We start from the raw sequence: 22,500 nt of genomic DNA, 5'->3' as shown, positions 1-22,500 counted from the left end.
AATTAAGTGTACTAATTATTTGTAAACAACCTGCAACTCATTTGGTCAGCTGCTGGCCTTAAATCTTTCTTGTGTAGCTACTTGTACAAGGTTTGTATTCTTGTAACACATAATAATTTGCAAGATTTGTAACCACTTTGTCTTAATACAACCTTTCTTTTCTCATTCTCCTTTTGTGGAAGATTATGCACATCAGTCCACAGCCTCTCCTAAATATGCTTCTCACTGTATTCTTTTAAAATACACACTTACAAATGGCCCATATGCATAATGGTTTCACAGTCGATAAGAACGTTGTCATCTGGCCTATTTAGCAACAGTTAACATGTCCACCGGGACACAAAAGGTGGCCTGTATGAAGGCATACCATTGTGCCTAGCCACAATGTTGTGGTGAGAAAAATGGACCCAGCCTCCATTTTTTCATGACTGTCACTAAAAAGTGGCTCACATTTAGACATCCACTGATTAGTGGCTCAAGCAAAAGGCCCTAAATCTACAGACTGACAAGCAGAATTGTGGACACATGAGGATTCAGTGGTAGTTATTCCTGTCTGGCATTCAAATCCACACTGCCAGTGGATGTAACCCCGGTCATTCCTTGCACACATGGTAATTTGGAAGAAAATATAAATGCAATACATATTACTTAATACACTATAATCTGCAAAAATGTAATTACACCAACCAGTTGTTTCATCCAGCTTTTAACCTAATTTCTACATCATACACACAATGTTCTCCTAATTCACATATAAAAAATAGATATATGGAGTGAGTGAGTGAGTGAGTGAGTGAGTGAGTGAGTGAGTGAGTGAGTGAGTGAGTGAGTGAGTGAGTGAGAGAGTGAGAGAGTGAGAGAGTGAGAGAGTGAGAGAGTGAGAGAGTGAGAGAGTGAGAGAGTGAGAGAGTGAGAGAGTGAGAGAGTGAGAGTGAGAGTGAGAGTGAGAGAGAGAGAGAGAGAGAGAGAGAGAGAGAGAGAGAGAGAGAGAGAGAGAGAGAGAGAGAGAGAGAGAGAGAGAGAGAGAGAGAGAGAGAGAAGAAAGAGAAAAAAATAAGAACTTTTGATGCTGGGCTTGATGCCGTTCATCCCTCCCTGTGGCCAGGTCACATCTTCATACAAGCACATCAAACTAAAGAAAGTGTTACGCATGGGGTTCCTGAGCAGCATGGAGGTTGGCCCTGAAGTGGGTTGGGGGTCAAGGTCAACCAGGCCTGTCAACCACCACCCACAATTGCTTCCCAGTGCAATGAGCCTAAGAGAATTGCTGGCAGGCAATGTTTATCAGACACAGGTTTTGTAGTTCACCAGCGTTTCACGATAGGGTTCAATGTCTGTATGCTAATGTTTGTAAATACTAAAATACATCACACACCACCAATTTGCTTCTGAAAGGCTTCCACACCAACAAAAAGCTTCAAATATTCATTCAAAAGAAGTAAAAGAAATGTGAGCATGTACTTCCATAAAAGCTGAACATCAGTCTACAACTGTATTCGTGTAACTTCATCTACTTGTTCATTTGTTTTAACACTGATAAATAAAGCCTTTAGAATTGAGGTTCGGGGTTTGGGAAACATTCTGATAAAACTAGAAACTTGTTCATTATTTTTTTTTATATCACTATTCAAGACAAATTTTATTTTGGAAAAAAGTTACTCAACTTCAATTATAACACTATCAATGCAGGCTTCATTTCTTTTCAAATGCTTACTTAATCCATTACAAATTACTGTATTAAGAATGTGGAAAATTATTTTTCTATCATTTCTACTATAAAAGTTCTTCACCAATAGTTATTACCTCCATAAAATATATAATTCCATGATGCAAACTTAGACTTAACCTCTCAGATAAATGCATCAACACATCATGGTTAATGTACACGATCAAAACTTTTGCACGAACACAAAAGCAAGTCTTGCAAAAGCGAAATGAGAACATGGCTGAAACGAGATAATCATCTGACTAAGCACAAATAAAAATTTACTTTCAACTGATTTCAGACACTTCCAACAAAATACACGAAAAGTACTCACCATTTAAATTCACAGTAGTTTTATATTTGGTAACAAGTAAATCCAGTGATTTAATAAGACAGTCTTGGAGGCCAATGTCACATTCAATAGATATAAGCAACATGCTTAAGTACTTGCTGCCATGCAAAGTATTTCATATTACTAATAATTGGGAGAGCAAAAAATTACTGCCAAAGTTACCAGCAGGTCATCCATAAAAAAAATACATAAAAAATGTGTAATAGGAGTACAGTAGAGTTAGTTGGCATTTGATTTAATCACCAATTAAATATTTGTAAATAATCTGATGTGTGCTCTGGTATCACCAACTACTTCCGTTCTTTTGCTCAAACCTTTTTAAAATTGAAGATGAATTAATGTATAACATGTATGAAAATTTATAACAAATTCTTATAAAATACTTCAGACTTACACCACAGATAAATCTTCTCTGAGTTCTGAAAAATTTGGTGGGCATTATGCAAATCTTAAAACTCTTAAATTTCTATGTCCTAATAAAAGTATTAATTTTGATTAACTAAAAGCAACTTCTTTCAAAACCTAGATAAATATAACTACCATCAACTTCCATTCAGTTCTAAAATTTCTAGTTTCCAATCCATAAAACCTCTAGAATTTTACAACCCTCTCATCCTAATTCAAGACCAACAACAAATGAGATGTAAAGGACATCTACAACAAGTGAGCTCTTGGGCTTTCTTCCTCAGTGTATAAGAAAATAGAGAAAAGGATGCTGCCAAACAAATTAACAGATCTACTAAATCAGCAACAGCTGATAAACACTGCCTAAATAAGGAATCATTTCCATCAGCTGTGTACTCAATGTTCACTGGAGGAGGGATGGAGGTTAGTTGAATGATTATATATATATATATATATATATATATATATATATATATATATATATATATGTATATATGTATATATGTATATATGTATATATATGTATATATGTATATATATATGTATATATATATGTATATATATATGTATATATATGTATATATATGTATATATATGTGTATATATATGTATATATATGTATATATATATATAAATAGTATATATATATATAAATAGTATATATATAAATAATATATGTATATAAATAATATATGTATATAAATAATATATGTATATAAATAATATATGTATATAAATAATATATGTATATATAAATATTATATATAAATATTATATATAAATATTATATATATTATATATATATTATATATATTATATATATATTATATATATTATATATATTATATATATATTATATATATTATATATATATTATATATATTATATATATTATATTTATTTTATATATTATATATATATTATATATATTATGTTTATTTTATATATTATATATATATTATATATATTTCATATATTATATATATATTATACATATATATTATATATATATTATATATATTATATATATATTATATAAATATATTATTTATATATTATATATACATGTGTACACACACACACACACACCTATGTATCTATGTATATATATAAATATCTATGTATATATATAAATATCTATGTATATATATAAATATCTATGTATATATATAAATATATATGTATATATACAAATACATAGGTATACATATGTATATATATAAATATATATGTATATATATAAACATGTATATACATATATATACATATATTTACATATATTTACATATATATACATATATTTACAAATATATACATATATATACATATATACATATACATGTGTATGTGTAATATAAATATATATATATATATTACATATATATGTATATGTATACATATGCATATGCATTTGCATATGCATATGTGTGTGTGTATGTGTGTATGTATGTGTGTATGTGTGTATGTGTGTGTGTGTGTGTGTGTGTGTGTGTGTGTGTGTGTGTGTGTGTGTGTGTGTGTGTGTGTGTGTGTGTGTGTGTGTGTGTGTGTGTGAAATAGATACATAAATATATGCATAAATATACACATACACGTATATACATGTATATACATGTATATACATGTATATACATGTATAAACATGTATATACATGTATACATGTATATATATACATATGTATGTACATGTATATACATGTATATATGTATCTATGTATATACATGTATATATGTATATACATGTATATATGTATATATATGTATATACATGTATATATGTATATATGTATATACATGTATATATGTGTATATATGTATATATGTATATACATGTATATATGTATATACATGTATATACATGTATATACATGTATATATGTGTATATATGTATATACATGTATATACATGTATATACATGTATATACATGTATATATGTATATACATGTATATACATGTATATATGTATATACATGTATATATGTATATACATGTATATACATGTATATACATGTATATACATGTATATACATGTATATATGTATATACATGTATATACATGTATATATGTATATACATGTATATATGTATATGTATATACATGTATATGTGTACAGATATATTTATCTGTGTCTAAATGTATGTGTATATATAATGGTGTGTGTATATATGTATATATACACAATGTGTATATATGTATATATACACAATGTGTATATATATGCATATTTGTATATATGAATACACATAAATGCATATATGTATACTTGTGTACATATATATGTATCCATATGTATGTATACATATGTATATATACATGTGTATATATGTATACATATGTATATATACATGTGTATATATATGTATATATACATATGTATATATGTATATGTATATATATGTATATGTATATGTATATATATGTATATATATACATATGTAGATACACATATCTATATATGTATACATATATGAATGTATGTGTATACATATATGCATGAATGTATGTATACGTATATGTACACAAACACACAGACACACACACAAAATTAAATTATGATCCAGCTAACTATGCAATAAAATAAAAAAAATAAAAAAAATTGACACTACTGATATTGTATTGTGCCTCAAAGAAGCCAACAATTTCTGTCTTCACTTACTAAACTTATTTTTTTTATACTAACCTCCATAATGAGAGAAATCTGCCTTACCTTTGTCTGAGTCAAACAAGAGTGTGACAGTTGTACCTGTACAAATGTATTTAAAAAAACGGCAAATGAAAATTCTAATGCTACCCATCAAATGCAAGGAATACAGGAAACTGGCAGCAATTTTACTTCATTCAGCGTATGTAGTCTCCATTTTCCAGGCTATTCTTTGTGGCATGTCATCTTTATCACTTAGCAACTACTGCTTCCAAATAAACTTCTTACACAAATTCACAGTCACCAAATAATAAATCATTCTATGGTCCGAAAGCTGCGCGATGCAACAGCCACCACTCCTGAATGTCTGTTCTTATTTTCCACTCTGAGAATAACCATAAGCACTGACAAAAGGCTGACTTAATAAAGCTGGGAGCCTTTAAGCTACACAAGGGGAGAAATTTATTAATACTAGTAACAGGGTTATTACACACAGAAATATAATGCTGAAATGAAAAAAATAATACTGACAATAACTTACTAATTACCATCTGAATATTACATCAACCATGACCTTACTAAAGCATCCAGCACTTGTCTTAACACATTTCAAGTAGAAGAGTTCTTTGAACCCAAAGTCAAGTAACAATAAAACATTACAAAATATTAAATGATACTAAATATTCTGAACAAGTTTACTATACAACAGGGTTTTGATAGCATCAACAGATGTTACTGTAAAGGGAATTATACAGAATTTTAAACTTCCCTTCACAAATAATATATACAACGCAGATAATTTTCTAAAAATATTAAAGATTTACCATAATGTAACATATATACAAGTAACTTACATTAACATTCCAAAACTATCCTACAGAAAATCTTGCACATTTCAACATTTAAGGTCAAGTTAACACCAATGAGTACTTTTATAATTTTATTACATTTCAAGATGGATTTAAAACAAAAGCACCATTTATGAGGTAAATGCAGTAGAGAAGGTAGTGTAGAGGTAATTTCTGAAGAAATTCCAGAGCCTGAATTTTGCTCCAAGACATAACCATCTCTCTCTCCATACAGAAAGAGGGGGGATGATGTAAAAGTGAACATGGTATAAGCTGTAACTTCTCAAGCTGAGATACTGTGAAACAATACTTCCTTCCTTATATGCATTCTTAGCGTGTAGCAGGTGACCATCATTCATTCTTCAAAACCAGTCTTCTGCAACTTTAATCCAACCAAAAATTTTGATTTATATAAAATAGACAATAATCTAATAAAGTATCTGGATAATATCTTAATTCAAGAAATTTAAAATCATTGAGAATTATTTTAAGAAAAAGACCCTGTCCCCTATACCACTCAATAAATGAGTTTTTTCTTTGTGACAAGTGACTCTGACCACAGACTGTAAAAACGGTAATACATTAACTTTTCTTTTAATTATTCATTTCTTTAGGTTATGTTTCAGAATAATTAAAATTGTTACCTTATTTTTGTTTGATGATGAATTATCAGAGGTATTTTTTCAAGAGAACTTTCACTGAAATTTGGAGACTCAGCTAGGAAGTGAAAGATTTGAAAATTTAACTTTAGAATATACAAAATTTATTCAAGGTACTATTTATTTCAAAATGTTAAGGAAAGATAAACACACAAGCTTTACTTAAACTATTCTGTGTTTGTAATGAACAAAATTCCCCACATTAACCCAATGTCACCAGAGATGGTGGTATGGAAGTACATGCCATACCCACTATGAGTCTAGCTTATCAACTGTCTTTACAAATGGGTGGCTCCACAAGTACTTAGTCACCAATGAGCCAATTACTGGTACTATAGATCTCTCTTTTCCCTTAATTTTGAAAAACATTTTATTTTATATTTTTATTAGTAATGTCTACACCAACAACAGCAAAAATATTGATAGTATTATTAAAAGAAAGAAAAAAAAAAATCTACAGGCAAGGTCAAAGGGCTCCTTGGTGGGTAAACACTTGTGGAGCCATCTGTGCATAAACATTTTACAAAGCAAGACAACAGTGAACACATTTTCCTGGCCGCATTGGGTACTTATATTGAGTAAGGCATCAATTCACTTAGTATTTAAAGAAAGCATCTTTTGTGTAATCAATAAAGTACAATAAACAACAATATTTAGAGGCTCACTGAACTTTAGTTCATCTCTCTGTATCTAAAATGAGGTATGGCATTGTAGTTTTAGAAAACAAAAAAGGCTGATCTGAAATCTGTAAACTGATATGAGCAAATCTTAAGTTATTTTGGAAATCATCAGTCTGAAATGAGATATCAGTTGTCAAATTTGAAAACTATATTTGTCTTGAGCAGAGTGGTTTTTCGCGATGGAATTTATTAAATTATTAAAGCACCAACAGAGAAATGTTAATCTACCACAAACAAGAACTGGATTATGAAGTTCCCAACGAGGGCCACTGCTTTGACCTGCTTGTCAGTCACTCATGCAGATCTTACAGAGCCACACAACCACATATACAGGTGTATATATAAAAGTAAACAAATACATATGTATAGTGTCCCCACATCACCAACCACACACACCAAACCACCCCACCGACCCCCCACCCACACAGACAGACAGACAGAGTATTACACTAGCATACATTCTCTCACTCACTCTCACTCTGTATCTCTCTGTATCTCTCTCTTATGCTAATTCATAAAACTGGTAGCTGGGTATGAAAGCAACAGGTGCACTAGAAATTCTGGAATTCCTAAATAAAAGTTGTCTGTAATTCTACCAGTTCTTCTGACAGTATAGCAGCTTCAATGTCATTAGTAGGCCTTAAGTTGGACCGACCTTAATGTTATACCCCAGAAATTCATAGCCTCCAGTAAATAGAGGTTGGAGGAACAAACCATTTCTGTTCAAAGACTGACCCTTTATGTATTTTCAAGTGTCATCTCACACCAAATAATGGTAAACTTTCACTTACAATATACTCTTTGTTTTGTAAAAAAAAAAAAAAATAATAATAATAATAATATTAATAAAAAAAAAAAAAAAAAAAAATAAATAAATAAATAAATAAATAAACAAATAAATAAATAAGCACAAATCATTTACTTATTCTGGGTTTATTTATCCAAACAACTAGAAAGGCAAGTAAAATATCCCCCCTAATTCTGTAAATCAAAACCTTCAATTGAGGGATATTTTGCACCAAACAGTAATTTGGAATAAATGGAAAGAAAGGAAAGATATGAGAAAGGGGAGGGGGAAAGGGGGAGGGGGAAAGGGGGAGAGGGAGGGGGTGGGGAGGGGTGCATTAGAACCGGAAGAGTCTGGCAAGCAGAAAAGGAACAGACTAAACAAAGTGCCACACTTTTTGAGGGGAGGGTGAGGGGGGGGGGGCTAAAATAAAAAATTGACCAGACTGATTCTGCAAGGTTTAAAAAGGTAATTAATTCATTTCACTTCTATAATCAGAATTTTAAAAAAAATAAACCTGGGCTTACAAAATAAACTGCATAATCAAGGGATACTGATTTTTTTATTGTAGTAAAAGTTTTTTTTTTTTTTTCTCTCTCTCTTTTTATTTTTTTATTATTTCTTCTATGTGAAACATTTACCTTCAAGCTCAGGTTTCAACTTAGGACTACATGAACATTTTATCAAACTTTGATAGACAGTTGTTATATCGATGGTTTTGTTTGAATCTTGATTTTACTGATGATAGGTAAAATTACTGGCTTTATGTCTGCTTTCATCTTATTTTCTTTCTTTTTATATAAGACAGGTAAAAAACCCGAGCTCAAAATGGAATATTCCACTATTTTTCTCCCTTGGTAACTTCTTCCATCTCCCTCTCCATCTGTTATTTCAATTATCTTACTTGGTCTTTAAGTCTTGTGCTTTCGTTTGGTCACAAAAATGTAAGCTATTGAAGGAAAAGCATAGTTGGATATCTTTAATTTCTTATTCCTACTACCATGGCTCATTAAATATCTACACATTTTTTCTTTATATAAGCTTATCAGTTTCCCAGTTGCCAAATGGGAAAAAAATCACATATAAATGAAATTCATGTTCTTAGCAGCAACTGTATAAAAATAGTTAGGTTGTAGAAAACCATGAAATTCATCAAGATTCTTGTAATTCATTCAAAAAATATATCAATTATAAGTCACGAAACTAACCTTTAAACAAGAAACATCAACATTTACATATTTAATTCAGTGATCACAAACATCTTTTAATAAATTTCATATGTCACAAGGTACAAGTACTTATTTTCATATCTTAGTCAATGAACTGATGAAAATCAACAAAAAGTAAAATAAAAGATCGACAAATAAATAAATAAATAAAATAAATAAAAACCCATTTCCAAACTTGAAAAACTGTAATTTGTCATCTGGTACCAGTTCCCTCTGTAAAAATGGATGGCAGTTTTCACAAAATAACATCATAAATAATAATAAAAATGAACATAAAGAGCACTGAGGAAGCCCTTGTTAATGACTAACAGAAGACTACACCACAGTGAACAAAATTCTTTATATTCAACTCCACACAATGGCACAGGATGAATAACTTTCTATACAACATACAACAAGGCAGAATAGGTTCTTCTTGTTCAGTCTTCTTAGAAAATCCCTGATCTAGGTGTAACACAGTGCAGTGTGTCCAAAATTTATGTAATCCAATAAGCATTTGTAGTTCAAAAGTGTAACTGTGGCAAGCAATATTCCTTGGGCGTCATAACCACAACTTGCTATGGCATGTGTTTTTAAAATTTGCAAAATAATAGGGTTTCAAAGCTTTAACCCAAAGAGAACAACAGTGTTCGACCAAATAGCAGACACCTCAGGTTAAAGTTTTATTGGCTACATCATACAAAACATACAGGAATATAAATACTTATTAGACATGACAAAAAATCATGATCAATTCACTGTTCATGACAAATAAATATCTTCATCCATTTCAATATTTCAATATTCATTCTAAGAAATGTATGTTCCTTGGCTGCTACGAAATAATGTAAATGATAAAAATCGAAAATAGTATGTCTACCTCAACTTTACACACAGGATTATTTGATCTTTTTGGTTAGTTATCCAGTGTGTAAAATTAAGTGACAAATTGCTACACAGTTTACAAGAACAAATTTGTTGCAATAACAACCCATGGGGAGGGGAAAGTTATCAAAAGTCTACAGAGAGAAATAATAATAGTCTTTAAAAATAGTAATAATAATAATTAATATTATGAAATACTGGAAAAAAAAGGTATTTTGGATGTATGTAAGAGAGCAGCTTCATACTGTCCTCAAATATTATACAACCAGGTGACACCACGAAGGGACACCACGGTATCTTATGAGTGTGGCCAGCAGCACTTGTGACAGCGCTTCTGCTTCAGCCTTTTCACTCCAAAAGTCATCCACTTAAAAACTAGATAAATAGGTGTTACCCGGCTGGAGGTAAAGTAAGTTGCACAGCTGATCCACTGTTACATACGTTCATCAGGTTTGAAGGGTTGGATAGTAGCAGGGCTGTAGGTTCCTTGTTCTCCCTGTTGAAAAAGAAATTATGAATTCATTAAGATTTTCTCTAGAGAAGCAAGAAGTAGTCAAAAGCTGTACTCATACAAGAATTGAAAAACCCATTTTCATTCATCTTTGTTCCTTTAGCCTAAAATAACATCTTTATTTTTCATATTAATATCATATATTAATTACCAGTAAGAGACTTACCATGGCTTCTTCATGAGTGCAGGATCGATGGGCACTCTTGCGACTATCAGCGATGAATTCTTTGGGATGAGCGTCTTCTCATCTGTGTAAACTGCAAGGAAGAAAAACAATCATTATAACATGTTTTCTCTAGCCTTCTGTGGGTCATGTGCACCAGCGTCATAACAAACCACTTGGTCTGTGGGGTACACATGTACGTGCGGGGTCGCACCAGAGCGTGTGGAGCAGGATGTTCTGCTTGATGTAACAGACTCCCGAAACCCAGTGTCTGGCCTTTGCCAGAAATCACCAGAGTTTATCATGCTCAGGGATTTCTGTTACCCAGTGGTGAGGAGTTAACCCAATGCTGCTGGGGATGGTATCTATGGTATCTATGACATGCCAATACTAATGCTATTTGAGTTTATAACTATCTATATATCTTCACTAGCAAGTATTTAGTATTACCAATTAGTATTAGTATTACCAATCTCACCTGTTCAACTTATACTACTGTTAGTAATGTCAATAATATTATAATGATTATAATATCTATAATAAAAATAACAGCATTCATATTGATAGCATTAGCAAAAATGCATTTTCTTTAAAGCTCAAGGAGAGGTGAAATCAGGTGAGGTCATGAGATCAACTGACTGACTACTTGCTAGTCATTTAATTTGAGGAGCAGGTGACATAAACATGCCATCATCAGAAAATCTGGCTGTGAGCCAGGTGCCGCAAACTAGCCGTTGTTAGCATTTTGGCTGAAGGCCAGGGTGATGGGAAAGACTTGGCACAAGTGCAAAAACCTCTTGGAATGTGATTAGACTCATTTGGCATTTAGAAAGGGGCTTCTGCATTATTCCTGTGTGGAATGTAATGTCCGTGATCCATGACTAGACTAGCACCAGCTCAACAACCAAATGCATAAAAATTCTCACTACTATTTGCACTTGAAAATATATATAAATTTCATTGGTAAATTCTTACTCATTGAGCACAGGCTGTTCTCTCTAAAGCTGAAAGCCACTGTCACTTCAATAAAAGTATGTAATCCAAAATACAAAAATACCCGTGGTTAAAAAAAAAGCAACACTGCCACATTCTAAACCACCTTATAATTAGGAGGCCATATGAACAGAAATACATAAAGTAAGTCACCATACATTCACTTCCTCTAGCTTTATTAGCATTTCCACACCACGCATATCAAAACGTGTGTTAACCCCTCAATGGTCGTACCAGAAATCTCTCTGGGTCACTGACTCCAGTGTCTTCTGGCAACCGTCCTGCCTTCTGGCCCTGGAGTCTGCTACATGTAGCAGAATGTTCCACTCAACTCGCTCGAGTGCATCGCGATGCCTATAGCCATACCCATCATGAAGAGGCAGTTTGTTAGGATGGCTATAGGTATGGCCCAGCAGATATGGGTTGACCTTCACAATGGTTAAAATTTTGGCTTATGTTTAGCAAGGCCAAGTTCATTTGAACACAATGCTCTGTGTCCAGGCAATATCTGGTGGCTAGGCACATTATCCCAGTCATTACAAAGCAGGCTCATGACATGATTAAACATCAGAGCACCTTTCACCACAGTGTGATGGGAAATGAATGGGTAAAAGTATATTTAGAGTTATGTAACATTCAGTGAAAGTATGTGACACTCACTTTTTCACCATAAATTTGAATCTTAAGGGGTTATCACTTGGGGATAGCTTCCTTTACTTTCAAGAATCTAAACAAATATTTGCCACAGGATGTTACAAGAATCATGTTCAGATTAGAGAAAGAAGATAATTTGATTGCTAGAAATACTACCAAATCAAATACAGGACAAGGTATATCAAGGTTCACTCATTCTACAAATATAGAAGGACATGCAACAAAGAACATGAATGCTTTAAGGATTAACCCATTGGATCCAGATGCCATAACTGTCAAGCCAAGAAAAAATAAAAAGTGGCTGAGAGCTAGGTAAGAGTAATATGCTATTATGAAAAAAATTGGCTAAGGGCTGGGAATGTGCAGTCATGAAATATTTGGCTGAAAGCTGGAGACAAGGGAAATGACTCGCCATAAGTACACAAAGCTCTTGGAATATTAGACTCTGTAGACATTTTAGATGGGGCTCATGTATTATTTCAACCATTAAATGAGGGTGGAATATATCATCTGTGAGCCATGGCTGGAAGAGTGCTGCCTCCATGGAGGACACTATTTCCATAGTAAGCAGTGTGTGTTACAGAAAGCTGAATAATATAAAAATGTTTTTAAGATAACAAAAATATTCCTTACTATAACTGCACAGAGTTGTAGACAACCAAGAGATATATGGAGTCTGTGCAAGTAAAATAGACTACTACCCTCTTGACACCATATCAAATGACAAATATAGACCTTGGACATAAAGCAAAAAACATTTATGGGATAAAAAAAAAAGGGGGGGGGGGGGAAGCAAAGAGTCTTGACCTGCACAGGAGTGTTTATCCAGGCCAGGCATACAAGCCACAACCATGGAGTTGACACACTAACTAGTCTAATGCCCATTTTGAGCCACATGCAAGTAGCAAGGCACTTGGTTCTAATGGGTTAAGAGGCACTTCACTCCATGACAAAGTTTGAATACAAAAATTAGTGGACAATTAAATAAACAAATAAATAAAATTAGGAACATGAATGGAAAAGTGTGCTTACCTTCCTTCGTCTCTGCATTGGTGATCTGTAGATCATATGGCTGGCCTCTTCCCAGCCTCTTCTGTTGGATAATGGCCTCTTTGAGGTCCCCAAGGCTGATGTGGACTCCATCCACTGGCAGCGTGTCATACTCGACAGCTGACTTAAATTTGTAATGCACCGACATCCTGGAATAGACAAACATAGTAATTTAATACAAATTGTAAGTACAAAGAAAAAAGGGTAGTAGATTAAAATACCTGCAATCAAAACTGTACTACAGGTTGGTCAACAAAGTACCTGTACATTCATCTCCATATTACTACTTTGCTCTCCCATAAATAATTCTCATTAAAATGTAAATATTTGTGCAGAAAACCTGAAAGAGGAGGAAAATGATCCTCAAACCTTGACAAAAAGGTAGGAAAGCACAGAAACACAATAAAATTGTAGCTCTATAGCTACTGCATTCCTGTATCACCTTTCCTTTGCCAACTACTTATATTTCCAAATCTCCTTATCAACCATTCCATATTCCAAAGTTAAATTTCTGTACCACTACAATCTCATTGTCATATTCTATCTAGATTCTTAGTAAAATAATGATGATGATGATGATGATGATGATGATGATGATGATGATGATGATGATGATGATGATGATGATGATGATGATGATGATGATGATGATGATGATGATGATGATGATGATGATGATGATGATGATGATGATGATGATGATGATGATGATGATAATGATGATAATGATGATAAAAAACCTGGACCTAAAGCTCAGAAAAGGGGTGCAAGGGATGAGATGAGATGAGTACAGTAGCTCTGATGGCTTTGACAGGTGATATTATGAGAGGGGATAAAGGGGGGATTAGGTTGGAGAAGAATAGGAATTATGAGAGGGAATAATGGGAGGATTACATTAAGAGAATGAAGGAAATTATGTTTTTTCTCATTTTGTGCAAATCTGGCAATGTTAAATACAATTTCTCAATACAAGTAACTGAAAAGACACTTAACCCCTTCCCAACGGGTCACGCCTATAGACATCAAAACAAAGCGCCAAAGCGCTCCGAGGCAGTGATTCGGCTTGATATACCGAGCCTTATATACTGGCCAGACATGATTGGACTTTCTATACAATGAGGAATTTGCTCATTCTGGCCTCGAACCATAAATGACAAAACTTATCTATCTCAATTAGCAATAATGCAAGGTATTTTTTTCTTGATAGATTCAGTATCAAACAAGAAACTGTCCAAGTTATATCTTCCCAGATCATAAAACCAAGGTGATTCTTTGAATACATCGATCATTATATTAATTAATCTCTAGCTCTTTTATCTTTAATTTGTGTCAAAAATGCAAAAAGATTCCACTAATTCAAATCCCGTAAAAAGTTTCCCTTACACGCCACATGTCCAAAAATTAAATTTTTGGACATGTAATTATGGCTTTATATGGTATATACATCTCCAATAGCTAACATCCCTCACCCATCCACAAGACTTATTACATATCTATATCTTTACTTTTTAGTATCTTAATCATTCCTCAAATTTATTTAAACAATAAGCTGTATTTCACATGTTTTAATAGTTTCTACATTTCTATTAGCATGTCTATTATCTTCTTTTTCATTGTTACACATAAAAGTGAGGTAACTGCAGTAACTTTTGACCCAGCACTGATGTGCAACTCTAAAATATATATCTTCAGGCTCTTGATAGATAAAGAATTTCAGCTCAAAGGAGTTATTTACATATTATGAGTGATTTCACCTGTTTCTCTTAACCAAGAAAGCCATATTTACTTCCTAACTAAAGATTTAAGAATAAGAGTGGGAAGTCCTATTTGAAACAATTCTCTCTCCAATAGTACAAGCATCAATTACTTGGTGTTACTCTAGATACTGACACCTAAAGTGAGGGGAAAAGCTGCACCAACACATGGAAAGTCAGGACACACATTTACACAACTGAACCAAAATGGAGGTAATAAAGAATTATGACCACACAGACTTTTCAATGCAGTAATTGTCCAGTAATTGTCTTGAGACATGGATTCACAAATTCAGATTTTTACCATACCATAATAAAACCAGTGCCTCACTCTCATTCCTTAGATATCCTGTATCCATTTTGTAGTTTACCATAAACATGTGTTATATGTATAAATGAGAAAAAAATGGGTTCACTTACATATTGTACTTGCACTTAGCATTTACACATCTTGCCAATAATACATTTTTCCTAGTTCTCCTAAATTTCTATTTCACAGCATCAAACTAAAATGAGCTGTCTATGTTGCTGAACTATATCAATTAGGTTTATTAGTTATCATACAATTATGAAAATAACTAGTTAGCAAAAGTTACTTTGAAATTTAATTCTTACTTTAGATGATGAAAGACATGGAAAAGGGCAAATAACATGTCACTCCAGCTTGTGCAATAAAAGCCCGTCCGTGGGACAAGCCAGCGTTTTAACAATTTTTGTGCCAATTCACATATATTTATTGCAATTTTCAGCCTGATTTAACAAACACTTATCCTGATACATCACAAACTAAATAATTAAACTGACCATATTTTGTAGTGCAAAAATCTAATATCAATAAAATGTTGGTGTATGATGATCAGGCTTTTATGGTAACAACTGTAGAGAAAGGTTACCTCACCTCAATGAAACCTGGGACACTTCTTATATGGCATTTCCAATGCAATCTAAAATTATAAAATATTTATAAGAGGTCCACATTTTTCTAAGCAGTTCATCATGTTGACCACTTCGGATAATTATTACTATCATCAAAGTTGGAATAATGCAATGTTGCACTGATATCGATAAATAACAACCCTCCCTGACCAGGACTTAAACCTAGGTCACTCCAGGTATGAACCAGACAACCAGCACTAAAGCAACCATACCACACAACCCACCAAAAGAATCTCACTGGCTCCATAGACATTACCTATCTCCTATACTAGAGTAATCATAGTGGAGGTTTGCACTCACTACCTGTGGGCACTTGGTGGAAACTGATTTAGCAATTCAAATCCTAAATCAGATGTACCGAGATATATTTATGAAAGATGGATTAGTGCAATTTCCACCTAGGACGGTTTGCAAAACTTCATTCTCATTACTCCAGTATGGTTAGATGGGTAATGTCTACAGAACTAGTGAGATCCTAGTTGCACACTTCTTTTAGTGGGCTGTGTAGTATGGTTGGTTTAGTACTGGTTATCCGGTTCATACCTGGAGTGACCTAGGTTCGAGTCCTGATCAGGGTTGTTATTTATCAATATCAAGTCAGCAAAGCATTATTTCATCTTTCATAATTATACCTCAGTACATCTAACTTGATTTGAATGATTAAATCAATTTTCACTGAGTGTTAATATAACACAGGCTTGGAGACAATCATACCACATATGTATGCACAGTATACAATGAAGTACTTACTAGAGAACCATATATTTTACAGTTTCTTTTGCAGTAGGCAGATATCAACTACATCTTATTCATTTGCCCCCCTCCCCACTAACTAAAATCCCATCTCCTCTAGATTCCCCAAGCATGTGTGGATGGGTTGGGGGGTTTGCTACATCAACATTTGTACAAAAAATGAACATCTGATTTTGCAAAAACACTGGTTTCCATATAATCAATGGGAACATTTGTTTAGGAAACATACTACCACCTTTACATGCATTATGTCCAAATCTTGCTCTGATTTGTAATGGAGAGATACAATCTACAATCCAGTAACACAGATATTATCACAGCCTCCATGATATGTATATTTTGGCAAGAGAAAGCTCCAATCTTTCTCAAGTTCTAAATCACCAGGGTGATCTAGAACTTTAATCTTGCCTCAATTTAGGCAGTGAAGCATTACTAGCCTTTTCTGCCTCCCATCAAATTTGATATCACTGGATTTCTATCAACAATTACTATCTAACCATTGTAGTAATAGTCAGCAGAATTTACGAATAAACACATCAAGTATAGCTAGAAATTCCTATCCTTTGAGCTTGCAGGAAGGGATATGTACTTTGTGGACCCTACTACCTAACTGGGTCATGACATCACTCATGAGGCAAATCACTCAGACCTGTTTGGGCTTTATTTGAAGTAATGTACTTATTGCATCCCAGGTAGTTAGGTTGGGGGGAGGTAGTAATAATGACAAGGGCATAATCCCTTGCTGTTTTATCACATTCAATTTCAGCCTTGCAATGGTTATTTCTTATTTCAATTATTCACAGTGTAGTTAGTGAATCTGTTTTTGTTCTCCATTGCAGATGATAATAGTAACAATTGACAACAGGATCTCATACATCAGAAAAACCATGGACACCTTAAACCAGTGATTCCCAACTTTTCCTATTCTGTGGCCCCTGACCAATACACAAGTTAATCTTTACAGTGTGGATGCACTAAGGTAAGGCTAATTGAAGATATTCTTGTTGAGGATAAAAAGTTATAGTCACTAGTACAAGAAATAATCTACAGACACATATAGTAACACCACAAATGAGACCAAGATGACAACAATATTTCTCGAAGGGTGTTGGATGGCATGGTAACTTAGATTGTTGAATAAAGTTTGTGATATAGAGTTGGGGACTTCAGCTCTGGCAAATGCAACAATACTGTAAAAAAAAAATCTTTCAGATTCAGCTATTACTAGTCACGAATAGTGTAAAGGTGTCAATACCTATAAGATAAGAACACTTTCTGGAAAGATTGCTATTTGTTGATATGAGAGATCATTTCACATAGGTACTGCAGGTGAGAATTTTTTTTAATTGAACGTAACATTTTTCATATTACTCCATAGCCCCCAGAAAGTACCCCAAGGTTAGGAGCCTCTGCCTTAACCCTTTATTCATGGGTGGCATCTTCTAGGATGCCATGGTGGCATAAAATTGATGCATCCCTACAGATGTGACCTATATGGATATAACCATTTGGCAGACCACAGAGCCAGCAAAAAAGCCAGCCCACATTGGGTTAAACAGAGAGCAGGACCAGCATCTCACGCCTGTCAGGCAAACACCATCAAGCTCTCTCATTCCACAACCTATGGTAAGTGGCTGACAGACACAAATTGCCAATCCGGCACCCGGCACCCAACATGTCTCTGAATAAGAGCAAATGTCCCCCAACTTGAACTGACAAATTAACCCCTTCCCGACGGGTCACACCGTGAGGTGTCAAAACAAACCGCTCGATCTGTGGCGTGCGGCTGTATGGTGTGGTGGCGCACCAAAGCGCTACGAGCCGGTGATTCAGCTTGATGTACTGAACTCCCACTCTCAAAGTCGGCACATTGCCATTAATCTTCAGAGGGTAGTTTTTTTGTTTGTATTTTTTCTTCACCCGTCAAGGGGGTAATGAATCTCCACAAGGATCACTGTATGAGCCAAAAATCTCCAGAACTAAGGGATTTGCCCCTGGACCCCCTACTGATTACTATATTTTCCTAGCCAGTGTATATTTTAATCATGGAAACAAAGAGGCTTTTAAAAATTAGCTAATCTTTACAGTATAGATGCATTCTTGTACATGACAAAAAACATTGAAGTCATATGTATAAAAAATAATCTACAGTCAGAATGATAACACCACAAATAAAGGAAGAAGTTGCAGAAAGTGCTGTTCACTAAGTTTGATGAGTACTTCTGAGTTTCAATCATATCTTACTATACATAAGGTGAAGATGTTTGACAGGAGGTGTCTTGGAGCAGATCCTCCCATTAACCCTTCCCTTGAGCAATGTCCAATGGGCACAGCCTGTCAGGACAACTTAGGTCATTGAATAAATTTTGTAATGTGGAGTTTATATGCAGGTAAATCCTTACAATAAGTCCCCCAACTCCAGATCACAATATCTATTCACCAAGTTACTGTGATTGGAGGTGCCCTTCAGGCAGTAGCAAAAGGGAGGGTTGATGGGGGGTTCTGCCCAACACCCACCAGGAAACATTGTCTTCTGTGTGAGTGGTGTTTTTCACAATATATATCCTTTATTTGTGGCATTACCATTCATGTCTGCAGATTATTTATAATGTAATTTTTTTAGTTTCAAACAGCCATCCACGCTTGCAATTATTGTGACTTCTTTCAATTATTCATTGTCATATGCGTGAATCTATTTTGGTTTCACATAGCAAATTATATGAATGAAAGTATTGATAACTGCTTATGAAGTGATTGCCTATTTCCCTATCAGTGGCTCTGCCCTAGGAACCCAACCCAATTGCTATGGATTTACTCTCCGTATTGCATCAGTCACAACCTACTTTCTTCATTTCTAACATTATTGTTTTCCTGGGCAGATTATTTCAAATATCAGTGAGTGTAGTTTTTCCTCTCTCTCTCTACAATATTGTCATTATAGTTTCCTGTAAATACCAAAGTATTTCATGTTGCACAATTTTGGTTATTTTTTCAATCATGACAATGGGGCCTTCCTGGACAATATTCATATTATCAGATTTGTTCTCGTGTGATATGAATGAATCTGATGATCATTTTGGTCACAATCAAAGCCAACAATCTTGATGTGATAAGTCCTGATACAAGAGGGCATGAAGTACATAGGGGAAATTATGGGGTAAAACTACAGATGTGCTCCCCCCTGGACTCCAGTGAGTTTTACTAAATAAGCTTTGTATAGTATCTACCAGGAAGCTACATCCCCTGGAATCCCAGGGTAAACAACCCAAAAAGGATGGGGGGGAATACAAGTTCCCTATATAAAATGCTTGCTGAAAACCACACACCTTTAAATAGCAAAACACCAAACTTTAGATCGCAATCATTTTCTCCATGCAACACCAAGTGTTGCATTAGTCAGGGAATGGCATCTCACTGCACTGTCCAATATCTGGCTAGCATTTTTGTACAGAATAAAGTAACTAACTATCAAATAACATTAAAGAAGTTTAATAAAAATAAAAATGATAAGAGTCTCAATTTTCATCAAGGTAACCATTCAATACACATTTCATATTTAAATCCTGACTGTCACCCATTTTCCAACTTGCCTGGCAGACCGCTACATGTAGTGGACTCTCAGGCTAAACGGCAGGATGGTTGCAGAAGTCACCGGAGTCAGTAACACAGAGCTTTCTGATACTGTCTTTGAGGGGTTAATTACCTCTGTTGGATGAGAATACACCATTCCCTCTACTTTGATCATTAAAGCTTTAGACACTAATGTAATTGCTTATGAAGTGACAGCATTCCAATGAGGCTTATTCCCTTTAGCTCAAGCCACTCCTGGGAACCCATACACATTGCCATATGAACCCAAAGCCTTCCATATGAAGGGAATACAATAACAGAAGTTTTAACCAGCCATCATTTATAACAAAAAAGAAACTTCATTTAACCCATTAGCGTCGGGTATATAAAATTAAAAAAACCTCTACGCTCTGGCATACGGCGGCAACGCGCCGACTCTGAGCGCGTGAATTCGGTACATCAAGCCGAATCATTGCCTCGGGGCGTTTTGGCGCGGCGCCGCTGCGGACAGCCGCACGCCTCATTTGGGGCGTACTGTTATGACGGCAATAGCCGTGACCCGTCGCCATTGGGTTAAAGCACTTTCGTCGGGCATTACAAGTTATGTTGCTGACCAACAAGTCAAATGCAATGGAAATAACAGCTAACAGCAGTAAACTACAATATAATATTCCATTCCAAAAAAATGGCTTTGAAAGTCATGGGCTGATTGAAATAGGTAATATCCCGAAAATACCTGTTACCTGGCACCAATGAAAAGCATTATAAATGAACCCTAGACACCATTCTCAATCCAATGATACCAAATCTGGGAGATTCTAAGAACAAGACCAGTTCTCCAAAATTGCCCCAACATTTATGGCCAAATACATGTAAAACACTGCATAATCCTTTAAACAGTGCTTATCCAACTGCTATCTCAATACATATATACCTTGTAAGATTCTCCTTACCTTGTAAGAATATCACTAACAGAATAGTACTGCCAAACAGCTGTTACTTTTCCTCACTGAACACTTTCACCGAGATAGGCCTACATACAATACTTTCCTAGAATAAACACGACTTTTTCCTGGTTACTTTCACTTATATATGCATCACAGTGGAGGCAATATAGAAATAACATGATCTTAAAATACCTTGTTTCAGACCACGTAATTAAATGTTTCTTTCCTTTATGGAAATGCCAAGGTACTTTACCAGGAAAACGAACTAAAAATAATTGAAAACTCTCGATAATTTTCCTCTACTGCAGAAGCCGGATGAAAGAATTCGCACCAGAATATTCTATTTTTATTAAAGGATGAGGGAGTAATCCACATGAGAATTATTAAAGCCTACAGAATACAGCGTGAGTCACAATCTATTTCTGAAAGTTTTCATTTGCAATCCTATCGACGAATCGTGCATCGAGCCTCGTTAGCCCATACTTAAGATTTTATCTATACAATTTTAAGAACGGGCTTACACATGACCTAAAAGTATATAACCGAAGAAGGCCTTACCTTATGGATAAAAGTGAGCTGTTAGGGTAGTCACATCACCGTAAAAAAACACTTAAAATCACAATTTCCTTAAACGCAGCTGTCTTCTGCACAAGATGGCGGCTAATGCGACCTTTCCCAGAATTGCGTCACTCTTTCACATCCAGTGAGATTTCGCCAATCGTTTAACCTTTGTTACGGTCTCTTTTGATCTAGTAATTTCCATTTCTAGATACTAGTTAATAAAACAAATACATTCAAACTAAGAAATAACATTTGATTTGATGCTTCTCAAGTGTTTTGGAGGTTAATGAAAATATTCTCCAGGGGGATGTGAACGAGTTACATTCACATACGTACTTTTTTTAAAGATTTTTTTTTTTTAACATTTAATACGTAAAAGGAACTGCTCATTTATTTCACGCCATTTTCAAATAAGTGATAAAACTGTACATTTTG

The 22,500-nt window shown here is 34.2% G+C and overlaps 1 protein-coding gene across 3 annotated transcripts in view; it reads right to left on the bottom strand.

The window, feature by feature from the left end:
• LOC125036529 (serine/arginine repetitive matrix protein 2-like) overlaps positions 1 to 22,201 on the bottom strand; it is a 52,235-nt gene extending 30,034 nt beyond the window's left edge. For all 3 annotated transcript variants that reach the window (XM_047629191.1, XM_047629192.1, XM_047629194.1), the window contains exons 1-4: positions 22,063 to 22,201; positions 13,527 to 13,693; positions 10,851 to 10,941; positions 10,615 to 10,669 (exon numbers count right to left, since the gene is read on the bottom strand). In XM_047629191.1, coding sequence (XP_047485147.1) covers positions 10,615 to 10,669; positions 10,851 to 10,941; positions 13,527 to 13,692 — 312 coding nt within the window. In that variant the 5' untranslated portion in view covers position 13,693; positions 22,063 to 22,201. The remainder of the gene's footprint in view (positions 1 to 10,614; positions 10,670 to 10,850; positions 10,942 to 13,526; positions 13,694 to 22,062) is intronic.
• Positions 22,202 to 22,500: the final 299 nt, after the last annotated feature.

The sequence above is a fragment of the Penaeus chinensis genome, chromosome 21, assembly GCF_019202785.1.
Source record: "Penaeus chinensis breed Huanghai No. 1 chromosome 21, ASM1920278v2, whole genome shotgun sequence".
Lineage (NCBI taxonomy): Eukaryota > Metazoa > Arthropoda > Malacostraca > Decapoda > Penaeidae > Penaeus > Penaeus chinensis.
The sequence above is the reverse complement of the archived record's forward strand: the minus strand, read 5'-3'. Positions and strand labels throughout refer to the sequence as shown.